The sequence below is a fragment of the Scatophagus argus genome, chromosome 2 (assembly GCF_020382885.2).
Source record: "Scatophagus argus isolate fScaArg1 chromosome 2, fScaArg1.pri, whole genome shotgun sequence".
In the NCBI taxonomy this organism is placed as follows: Eukaryota; Metazoa; Chordata; class Actinopteri; family Scatophagidae; genus Scatophagus; species Scatophagus argus.
In genome coordinates this window covers 19,056,184-19,068,717 of record NC_058494.1, presented here as the reverse complement: position 1 = coordinate 19,068,717, position 12,534 = coordinate 19,056,184, and the positions used below count along the sequence as shown (strand labels likewise).

Genomic DNA, 12,534 nt, shown 5'->3' with positions numbered 1-12,534 from the left:
GGTCTCGTCTCTGGTGCCATCATAAGGGACTGTCACTTGAACAGCCCAGTTACTTTGGAGGATTCCATCTGTGCCAGGCACTGGGTTATCTGAAGTGGTAAAAAGCAGCAGCAAATATCTGTCATTGCAGAAATAACTGCAGATAAGAAGCAAAGCTTAGTCTGGGTCTGATATGGGTTGAGGATGCTGATCATGAGGCATGCACACATGGCAAGGCAACCAGCGACTGCTTGAGAGTGAAGCAGGAGGTGGGGCGGTGTTAAAAGATGTCTGAATTTTAGAGCCCAGCTCATGAGCGTGTCAAGTATTTAGAAGGGTCATGTCAGATGCTTTGATTATAAGACAGTCGACACAGGTTATACTGCATCTTCGAGAATGAATACTGACTACATGACATTTAACACTGCAGCTCTGGAAACTGTTGTTAGCATGCTCCCAGTGACTCAATATCCACACTTATTAAAACTACGAACAAATTATGCATACACAACCTAAGGACACAACACCTGTTATGTACTCTGTGACATCATTCTTGTCTTCGAGCACTGTACACGCTGCATGTCATTAACCTCTCGGCGAGAGCAGGGCTGACCAAAACAAATAAACAATGCCTAATTACAATAATTACCCATTATACGGGGAGAGGTCAACCACCGGTACTGTCCACCTCAATCACATCTCCTTCAGCATATGACACTCACAGGTGATACACCTCCACTGTGTGGATAAGTATGTGGAGAAAAGTGGAACAGGTGTGGTATTTAAAATCGATATCCGCTGGCATTATGAATATGGTAATAAGCTCAGCATGGCAGCAGGCAGGCGGCACATGCAGATGTAACTCTCAGAGGGGCCCAAAGCAAATGAGGTGTGCACGCCTGCTATACTGCAGTTTCATCTGGCTCTAGAAATAATAGCACAGCCTCACTGTACCTCCAATCTATCACTCCCCTGTCTGCGGGCGGTATTAGTGAGGAAAAAGGCACGCTGAAGGGAGAGGAAAGGGTAATTTATTAGGATGTGAGCGGGCTAGGTGATTTCTCTGGAATGACAAAGTTAATTAATGTACAGGGACTTAAATTGTCCGTCTTGCTGATGATCATTTAACCCTCTTCCCTTCTCGCTGCCCTCCTTTCTTGCCCACTGCACAGTGTGATAACCCCTCACTGGCTTCTGAAAGGAGGAATAAAAGTAGGAAATCTGTGGGGAACTACACACACGGATTTTGCGTGGGATTGCTGCTTATTCCTGACTCCACAAGAAATAATTGTGGAGAGGCTCCAAAACACTGCCAGTCACTGCCCCGATCCCCGTCACATGCTCACCGGCTCAAGGAAGAAAATCACCCAATTTCTAAAAAGAGCTCTGATAAACCCCCTGGCAGTGGGTACACTACACATTCTTAATCACTCCCTCTGATCTGCTTCATGAATAGATATTACGTGTAAGAGCCTGTGCCTAAAAACAAATGCTGTTTATATATTGAATGTTATTTGGATTTTGAGCTGATATTAATAATTTACTTATGTGGCTCACCGTGGGATTAATATTTCGGGGATATAACTGCCCGTCTTTGAAAGAAACCATTCCACCCCAATCACAAACACAAACACCATCAACTCAACTTATCCTTGCTACATATGCACACACACACACACACACAAGCTGAAAGCTTTCTTTCTTCTAACTCACTTTTCTCCAGTCTTATCCTCCTCAGTTCTTCTTTATTCTGTAGTTTAATTTGCCTCCTCAACTACACCTGCGCATCCTTTCTGAGATACCTCTAACTCGATTGATGTTTGCACAAACAGGCATCCTATTAGGACAAGTGGTGCTGAATGGGAGAGTGAGTTATCGTCACATTACTGCCCTGGGAGATTGAGAGGCGACAGATGGTTTTGTTGCCAGTGTTTAATGAAGTGTTGTGAATCAGTTGGGTGTGCTGAGGAGGTCTTCACTGTCATGTCAATGGGAGATGGAGTGTGTAGGGTTAACAAGGGCACGGAGTGAGGCATTTTTTGCTTCTCAACAGTTTTATGATGTCAACCACTGTGCAATGAATACGCCGTCAATTACATCACAGCTTTCACTGAAAACTCACGTGCCTAAATGCAAATTCTATTACGAATAGTTAATAGATGAAATAATATTACCCCTTGCAGCGGGGAATTTGTAAAATGCCAATTCAGTCTCACCTTAATAAGTACTGTGCGGCACCTTGTTTGTTCCCACTTTTCTCTCTTGTCAAGAAGGAGGAGATAAACTATTTCACCTTGCGACTGATAATGCACGGTTGTCAACCTGTCTTTCGTGCCAAACATGGTAATTATGTGCTTTGCTCTTCCCTTTTGTCTCCCAGGATGCTCAGGGGGAAGAAAACAGAGGTACAGTGAGGTGTTTGTCATTACTGTTATACTCCCACACCTGTCAGATGTCATCTCAAAACCGTGACTGTGTGATTTTATAGCAGCGTGTATCGAGGGTTCGCAATCAGGTCATAACTGGTAGAGTATTAGCATGTGTGTGCGGCTGTATGTGAGAGTGCACGCACGCTCATGTCTGTGCATGTGTGTATTTATGTGAGGGTGTGCTGAGGTGTTGTTGTTATTTGCTCATGTGTGTGTGTTGGTATGTGTGTAATTGTGCATGTAAGCTGGTTCAGCGTGTATCTGCGTGGTTCAAGGCAAAGCAGACAAGGCATCATGAATTGAGCTTTCATTCCTTTTTGTACGGCTCCATTTACTTATCCCCACAGGGAAGATGATGGTGTTGAGCTTGCAATGCCAATGCTAATGCTTAGCGGCGCTCCGTGCAATGTCTGTCCTTTTGGTGAGCAAAGGTATTAAACTTGGAGAGCGAGCTTTGTGGCATTACTGATATGGCTAATCTCTTTAGCATTCTCCTGTTGTGATGGCACCGAGACATCCAGTTTCCCTCTGCCAGTGCTCATTAGTGAGAACACATTCCGACTATAGAGAATATGACTGCAGTGAAAAAGGCGCGCGCACACACACACACAAACATTCTCATGCACACAGAAACACAAATGCTCACACAGGTGAACATGCACAAACAGACATGTCGACAAACGGGGTTTTCAAACTTTTCTCCGCAGATTCACAGAATCCAATGCTGCCCAAAGTGAGGTAAGGCAGGCATGACCACACTCTGAGACAGTTTGGGATTTTCGTTGAGCCACACCACAAGAACAAGAGCACTTCATTGTAAATCTGCAGAAAGGCCACCATTAGGTTTCAAATCAGCTCTCTGGAATAATTTGTTGACACTTTATCCCGAGTACTGCAGAGTGTGTCCACTTTGCTTTGAAGATTTTATTATCACCTTATTATTTTCTGTATCACCTGAAAACATGTTATGTTAATGGAGGGTATAATTAATCTTCTTTTGTAATTATACCAACAAGATGACCCTGAGGCGTGTATCCAGAAAACCTGCACTGAATTCAGTCACTTGATTATTGATTACTATATATTTAAAATTTTTTCCCTTTCTCAATCTCACCGGTAACTCCACCCTTTGCTTACTCTGTCTCCCTCTCTCTCTCTCTCTCTCTCTCTAACACACACACACACTCTTGCTCTGTGTGTGTGTTTGAGAGAGAGAGAGAGGAGAGAATCACTGCGAATACAAGTAGAGAAAAAAAATGCAAAAAATAGACAACACCAGGACATGCATTTATAGAGACAGCACAATGTTGTACTGGAGACAGAATCAAATCTACTAGCAGAGTTTGACTGTTTAAGAAAGGACAGAGGAGTGAGAGCAAGAGGAGACAGATTAAGAGACAGACAGACAGAAAGACAAGACAGTGCAGTCTGCTCACCGGCAGCGGTCAGTCCTTCAGGGTCGGCGCTCAGCTCCTTCATGTCAACCATGCAGTGTCCCAGGTGCTGGGTGCCGTCCTCCATCTGTCCAGATTTCCTCTCAGCTCTCCCTCCTGCTCTTCCACTTCCTCCTCTCCCACCTCCTCCACGAAATACCACAGTCCAGTCCAGTTCCCCGGTTCACACGCCGCCTGCCACGCAGAGAAGCTGTCACAAAGATAGCAATCCGCTCGCCTCGCCTTCTTGCTGCCTCACAGCGCGCTCTCTGGCAGCATTAAAGATGCCTTTTGAAACTAACACGGAAAAGAGAGGGACAGGCGAGGGACCTGGAGCAGCGGCAAGAGGGAGAGAGGGAGGGAGAAAGAGCGGGAGGGGGGTGCAGGAGAGGGGAAGGGAAAGGAGGAGTGATGAGGCAGTGAGACTTGGAATGAAAGAGAAAGCAGGACAGAATTGATGTTATGGGCGATACACGGCTCTATCCATCAATCTTGGGCTGTCAGTAGGACACCTAGACCAGACTGCACAGTGCAACACACTCAGAAAGACACAACTCTGCCGCTCTCTCCCTCTCTCTTTCCTGTTCTCCTCTTACTGCGCAGCCAATGCTGCATCCAGACATGACAGCAGGGGACCCTCTGATTTCTGACATCTGTCTCCAGCCTCCTTCACCATTCCACCACCTCTTCCCCTTTCCTTTTCTTGAAGCAAAACAATTAAAAAGCATCTGACCTCTGAGCTCCATGAGGTTGAAGCCAGCATCATGCGGCATGTGATTTCAGAAGCTACATGCAGTATGCAGGAAAAGGAGGGGAAGAAGGCAAGAGAGAATTCACAGTGCAGTGAGAGTTTGTAGTGCAGTTGTAATGTAACTGCTGAGTATAACCCAACATTGAAACGTCACTACAGGATTAAATCAACAGGTCAAACAGACATAATAAATGTTTCTCATGTTATTTAGGCAAAATATATTATATATATACACTGCATTACAGTGTATATCTGGGCTGAAACAGATTTTTCCAATCAGCGATGATTTGAAATAAAGAGTTACTCTGGTACAATATTGCAGCTCTCTTCCTCTGCGCCTTTCTTTGTTCTTCTCACTGTCTTTCCACCCACTCATACTGTGAAGGTTATTGTTAGTTATTTAGCCACCAAGGCCATGATGCAACAGTAAGACCATATCTAAAATCAATGTTAATTTATACCCTGCTGAATGAAAAGGTGCTGTAGTCTGAGCTAAAGATCCCCTAAGACACAGAGAAGGCGACAGCCTTGAACAAAAGAAGGCAAAAAGTCTACAAAACTTATTATGAAAGACATGCAGCATCACCCTGAAATGGAAAAAACGGAAATATGAGACAACAAACATACACAATACAGACAAAAGTATTCAGACACACCTCTTTATGGTGCTGTTTTGAGGAGCTGCCCTTTCGTCCAGTGAAGGGAAATCTTAATGTTTCAGCATACTAAGAGTCAGATCTTGTCGAACTGAATGGGCATGAATGGGCAAAAATTCCCACAGAAATATCAGAAAAATCTTGTGGAAAGCCTTCCCAGAAGAGTGGCAGTTGTTATAGCTGGACAGTTGTCTGTGTATTCAGACTGCATGTCATTAAATCCCTGTTGGTGTAATGGTCAGGTGTCCCAATACTTTTGTATATATAGTGTACAAACAAAAACCATAAAAATGGCTTTTAATCTGTTAAAAACGGAGCTTAAAAGCAAGAAGTTAGAACTACCTTTTGTTGCACTTACATATTTCCTGTAATTTTAAGGTCACTAAAGGGGACAAGTTTCTGCTGTTCTGGTGCCTCAGCTGTGAAACTTTTTGAATGGGGATGAAGAGGACACTTATCTTATGGCTTAACTTACTGTATTAGTACTGTGTAACCTTGTTTCATAGGTTCTATATGTTACAGTTACAACATTATCTCTACATTTTTTAGCTCCTCAACAATAAAACAGATAAAGTTATTAGATTCATTTTTTTACATGAAACTAGAATTAGTTACCAGTTAACAATGATATAGGAATAGTACTGATTTCATTAGTAGAAAATATTGTGTATAACAACCCAATTCAAGCTCATTAATAAACCCTTTGTAGTGAATGTGCTTATTAATATTTATGCATGCGTCAAGACACTGGGTGTCCCATGATGAATTAATTTGACATGACCTCAAACTAAGTTTCACCTGTTTACAAATACATATTTCTTTCTTTCCGATACAAGTGTTAAGACTTAAAGAAATGTTCAGAAATCTAAACAATATAATCAACCTTTAAAAAAAAAAAGAGCACTGGTCAAACCATGGATGCAGGCCACACGTGCTTCATGTGCATTCCTGAGGTGGCTGGTCTGTATTGGGGTTGGTGCCAAAAATATAAATGAAGATAAATTGGTCCCAACAGGAGCAATAAGACAGAAGATGAATCCACTCTGCACGAGGAGGTTTCTTCTTCACTTTCTACTACCCTCTCCATCCTTATCCCTTCATCCCTCTATTGCCACATTCTCCTTGCTTTCCACCCCGCCTTTATTCCCTAAAACCATCAAGATGAATGTTGCCTTATTCTGCTTTAATGAAAATGTGGTGGCATGCGCATACACAAAAACACAATAGTGTGCGTGTGTTCATACAAACACACACACACACGACACAGTAAAGAGGCACACAGGGCTGTGAATCATTAACATTCTAATATGTTTCTTTTAAAGGCGACATGTGTTGTCTTATTAAAGCCTGACTGATAGAGGGGGCTGGGAAAAAAATCAATAGACAATGCACTAGAGATGGGGAATAGTACAAGTACACTGAGGAGAGGAGAAGAAAATAAACATGCCCTTTTTATCTATTCGAGCCCAAAGCCTGGAGAATAGATCCTCACATTTACCCATTCACATAGCACTTCAGGCCCATTAGAATTTGTGATACACTCCTTCACAGTATTAACTGAGGACAGCCAATAGCTTGATTCACAGTTGACTCTGGGGTGGATGTTGCTTCAACCAGGGTTACACAGCTGTAGTGCAGTAAAAGCCACAGCGAGACATCCCGTTCTTACAATGTAAAAACATACTGTGGCCAAACCTGAGCAGGTCAGACCACTGCTCAGGGCATGCTCAGGCCTCAGCTCATCTTCACTTCACATCAAGTTACACATCTGTTGATTTACACGTGTAACCATCACACAGATTTGCAGTTTGTTTTGGTATATTTATAATATCTACTGTGTATTAATATTTTATTTGTTGTTACAGGCATCGGCATGCTGAGTGTAGCAACAACGAGAACAATAAGGACAACTTCAAAGCATTCATTTGCAGACGGCTGCCCATGCTGGGTGCCTGTTTTGTCTAACATGTTCGTGCCATAAATTTCTGAGAAAGCAAACAAAAAAAGGAGTCAATGCACACATCGGGTGGCAGCACAAGCAAAACAATGAGAATTTAGTGAGTTTGTAGAGCGAAATATTAAAAATATTACAAAGTTTAATAAAGGTTTTGGTTTCAATATGGAAGGCTTTATGAGTAAAGGATTAAAAGCCTATAATGCTTAGAGTTGTTTCTGTTGGGACAAGCTCGCTAAATTATGAAACAATCCTGCAGCGGATCTCACACATATTCAATTGCTTATTGGAAAAAAAACTGTCTGCTTGGTCAGGTTAACCACTTTACTTATTGAACACCCCGGAATGAATCAAAGTGGACATGAATAGCATCCCACTGTAACCGCTAATATTACAGATAATGAAATACTAACCTAAACAACACACTGGGAATAGGATAAACTAAAAATGGGCAAAAAGGACAGGTTCACATTTGTTTCATATCTTAAAACATTACTGATGTGTTCATCAAGGCGTTGTCATTTTTCAACAAAGTCCTTCTTAAAAAGATTTGAGTGATTCAGTGAGGCTTCAGCAGACTTTTCACAGTGAAATCCCCTCTTTATGCTCCCATGTTTTTGTTTCAAAGTTGAAATGGCGGGTTAGTAGCACAAAGCGAGAATGCAGTATTTAAAAAGCACAAAACATAAATCTGAAATGCTGAAACCTCATATTAGACTGAGTTTAACTTTAAAATTCACTGATGCATAGACACTTAGTCACTGACATCAAAATTGCCTTAATATTCGATCTCTTTGCAGTACAGGTGTAACAATTCATCAGTCAATACATGATTTAATGATTTAACATGATCGCTAGCACCAGGCAGGCAACAGGCACTTAGCTGGTTACGGTTATTTGTCTCGTTTTTTGTTTTTTGAGGCAAAAAGCAGAAGTCGTGGAAGCTTCTTCTGGAAGTACCTGTGTAAAATGTTCACATGATAGCATATGATCTCATATTGGTTGCACACCCCTGAAATGAGCAAAATTATCTTTATCTTTATATGTATATAAATATATATTGAGAGAGAGAGAGAGAGAGAGAGAGAGAGAGAGAGAGAGAGAGAGAGAGAGAGAGAGAGAGAGAGATAATCTGTATTCACATGTCATCTGGTCTAATGGGACTAACAATCAGTGTCTGTCAGGGTCCACTTGAATTCTTTTCACATTAAAAATGAACTGACACCCATCCCCCACCCTTTCCCCTTCACTTTCAGAGAAGCTGAAAGGATGAGGCTATTGATTTCTCATCATGTCTTGTCATGTCAGGTTGCAACATCCTCCTTTACTACACCTCAACCGACATCCCAGTTGTTGAATTCCAGTGTCTTGTAAAAGGAATTCACTTGGTTGCTTGGGGAGGGAACGTTTTTATTTGAAGGAGGTGTACCTCACAGGTATTGAAATTTAGAAATCCAGCATCCCTCACTACATCACCCCACTGACCAAACCCAACACTAACATTTGAGGATTCTGCAAAACATTTTATTGACAAAGTCAATTCTTATCTGGACATATTTGGGTGAGTGTGTCTGGAAGCCAAACTCAAAGACCATAATGTAAAGCACAGTATAAGAGTTACTGTGACCATTTTTCTTGTCCATACTGACCCTAAAGGAACATCTTCCTAACGCGACTAATTTTAGGAGACAAAATCTGTAGTCCTTGTTGCACTCTGATGCAAAAATGCTTACTAAAATTGAGCTCACATGAACATAAGTCTGTAGCAGTGTGGGTTAGCTAAATCAAACGGGTATCTGCCAACGTCGGCAGCAAAGAGAGCACGGAAGAGTGGCTTTTGTGCTGGAAACTAAACACTGTAAAGATACCTGCTACTCAGCTGAACTTCAGAACAAAGATTTCTACTCTCATCACCCATCTCTTACATACAAAATTGCAAAATAATGTCACTTCATGGCCAATGTGCTGCGCATGTGGGAATGTGAGTGTTGTTCAAAGATGTTCTGCCTCATCTCTGAATGAAGACCTATTTGTCAAGAAAGCCAGAATATCTTGTACTGTACACTACTGGAAATAGCAGAAAAAAATGATAACGGAAATGGTTTCAAAGAAACATCTAACAATGGTCATTTTGACTTGTCACATTATAACTGAAGTTTCAAGGTCTCTCTTCTCTTTTTTAAAATTTTTCCACTGCGGGAATAATAGAGGTCTAATCTTATCTTATTTTATCAGATTCTATTATCTGCTTGGTTGTAGCATGCCAAACAAAGCCACATTCTCATGCCAAATATCTTTTCCTGGAGAAAAAAAGACCCCTGATGCATCCCATCCTCATTGTTTCCAGTGTATTACAGTATAAACATAAGACATACATGACAACTCAAATTTATCAATAGCTGGCCAGTATTAGAAGTGCATCAGCATGAACAGCTAGTGGTATTCGTTTCCCAGTCAGGTGCCATTAAACTACTACAGAAAAACAGGGTGCAATGAGATGACTTAAATAAAAGAGCAGCAGCCAGTTTCAAAAGGTGGAAAACAATGCAGGAAACACGATGCAAATATGGCATCAGTTCACATGAACCTGATGTTTTTATCTGCTGCTAGTTTTCATCTTCTCCAGTGGAGCAGAACGTTCAGTTGAAATCATAAGCTTCATGTATGTAACGATTTATCTCTCACCCTTTTTTTTTTAAAATACTTAGATGTTTTTTTTCTTTTCAGTTCTGGTGTTTCCTCTCTGTTGTCTTCTGCACAAAGTGAACTGAACACACTTACTGGCTCATCATTTGTACTATATATATACAGTATACATATATACAACTTGTAGAAGTTTACATCTGGGAGAAAATGAAGTAGGAACATGCATACAATACCCTCACAAAAACTATTCAGTGCTCTATTCACTATTTCCCATTGAGGACTGAGCTCCATATACAAAACTCTTGCATTTTGGAGTCCCCACTATCACTGTGAAATACACTCACTCACTTGGCCTGGGCAAGGCTAATTGCTAATCACAAGTTGTGTTTCGATTACAAATTTGCTTCCCTAAATGAGCTTTTACAGCTTAAGTACTGGAGGAGAGGCTGGGCTGTGATCATTTTATTCTTTTCTCTTTTCTTTACTGACAACAGTCTCTGTCAGAAAGAAGAAAGACGAGGACTCAAGCTATGCTAGCGGTGGCTCTGACACAGTGGAAACCAAATGGCTTTGGGCACTCAATATCCCCGATAGGACCACCAATGTTGAAAGTACAGGATAGATATGGATTAACTGCTCCCACTATGTTTCTGAATTACTCGGCTGCTAGAGATACACACACCACCATGCCAGCATCTATGTATCAAGCAGCAGGAGTATTTTCATTACCCAAGGCTGATTTTAGTTTGTCAGGATTGTTGCTCCATAAGTAACATTATGTCCATCAGGAAAGGTCAATACTGATCTCACCCCCACTTGTTACACAGCTTTCTGTACAGCCAGGTACTCTGTGGCTTGAATTGCCTTTATTCCATCTTCTTTTTGACTTGTAAGACAACAACAGCAATTCTCAGTGAACACAGGAATCCAGCAATCAATTGTTGCCTGGTTCCAAGCACTAAATCACTTGTGGTGTGGGCAAGCCAGCTTTAAGACAACAATGTTATCAGCATAAGTATTAAGTTTAAATGCAATGACATAGAGCTATGAAAGTATATTAATGGTTTTTCATGCTGGTCCATCTAAGAAAGTGATAACACTACGAACAGCTGGCAGACTGTTTACCCTTTACTCTCCAAGTTTCAGACACAAGAAAATAGAATCAATTTCTAAAGTGTTTCACTAATTAAGTTGAATGCTTTGCTTATAGCTGCTCATGACCTGCTAAAAGAAGACAGGTTGTGAAATACTAGTACCATCATGCACATTCAATCTTCCTGGTCTAAAGATCATCAGTCATACAAACTATGACTGAAGAGGATACTATATGTTTTAATTAATTTTCATAGATGTACAACCCGCACTGTAAATCACACCACTGGACATCAAGTATGCAATGGGAAAACAAATCTGAAGTCTTGCTCACGGTGCCCTGAGGCTGTAATTCTGTCCGTAAAACAAATTTGGTGACTGGTTAAAAAAATCAAGACAAAGCATAGCTGTTTTTACATTCTAGCCACTATTGGGGTGAAAATGTTTTGTTTAACCAGCATAACCTAAGGGCAGTGAGACAGGACAGACTGTGTTATGAAAAAGGAATAATCCTTTGTACAACGGCGAGTATTTTTGCATTCCATAGCTGCTGACAACTATAATATGTTTACCTGCAAGTTACCTTTTGAACATTAACATACTATAGATGTTAGTATGGAAATGTTACTCTGCTAAATATGGAATGTTAATGTAATCTTTAAACTGTTACGATATTTCACTCTGGACACTGGTGTGCTGACAGGCTGGAAGACAAAGCTGTGAACCATGTGAAATACAAACAACACACACATTGCATACAACTTCACAAAAAAAAGATGCAAACATGCAAAGGTGATACATTATTACAAAATTTTCTCACAACATTTATAACACTAAGAAAGCAACACCTTGAGTTCAGGATTCAGGATTAAGAATCAAGAAAATTAAATCTTCAGAGCAATGCCACCAACAAACCTCCCGCTGGACCACTGTAGTGTAAATCATATGTTATAAAACATATACACTGTCACCTGGTAATATGCACAGTGTTAAGTCAGCCATAAACCATAAATCTCACACCTGCTCCCTGAAATCTCCTGGCTCCTCTCAGTCCACACACCACTGGCTTATGTGCCAGCCAGTTCAGAGCAGCTATGGTATGTTTAATAGAGAGACATCAGGTTTAGGCTTCTTTCAAACAGCCTCTTGAAGCATTCTTCAATAGCCATGTCGGGTTAAACAACCAAGTAGATTAGATTATTGATTCATCAACAAAACATTCTGATGCACACTAATTCTGACATCCTTGAGATAGCACATTTAAAAAAAAGCTTTTGTAATTGTGCGACAAAGGAACAAGCACCATTGTTACACGATCAGCATAGGGATGAGTTTTATCTAGAAAGGACAAGCCACCTGTAGGACAGGAAGGCAGACTAGGATAAGTTCATATAGGATATGTTCATAGCTGACAAGTCTACATCGCTGTACAGCCTACAGGCGCTGTGGTAATGCTGCAATGCGAGAGCTCCATACAGGGCCAGCAGGATGTCTTCCAAACAAACAAATATTAAATAAATATACAAAAATACTGTCAATGCAGTCTATTTTTACTGCATTTATTCACACACACACAAAAAGAACATGGCAACCA

General features: G+C 41.0%; 1 protein-coding gene across 15 annotated transcripts in view; it reads right to left on the bottom strand.

Annotated features, from left to right (window-relative positions):
• Window positions 1-12,534, bottom strand: part of inpp4b (inositol polyphosphate-4-phosphatase type II B) — a 207,159-nt gene that overhangs the window by 127,682 nt on the left and 66,943 nt on the right. For 8 of the 15 annotated variants that reach the window (XM_046415765.1, XM_046415751.1, XM_046415807.1 and 5 more), the window contains one exon: window positions 3,845-4,171. The exons of 3 other annotated variants lie outside the window; for them this stretch is intronic. In XM_046415765.1, coding sequence (XP_046271721.1) covers window positions 3,845-3,929 — 85 coding nt within the window. In that variant the 5' untranslated portion in view covers window positions 3,930-4,171. Of the gene's footprint in view, window positions 1-3,844; window positions 4,172-12,534 lie in introns of those variants that run through there. 4 more of the 15 variants (XM_046415787.1, XM_046415780.1, XM_046415773.1 and 1 more) reach the window with 2 other exon arrangements.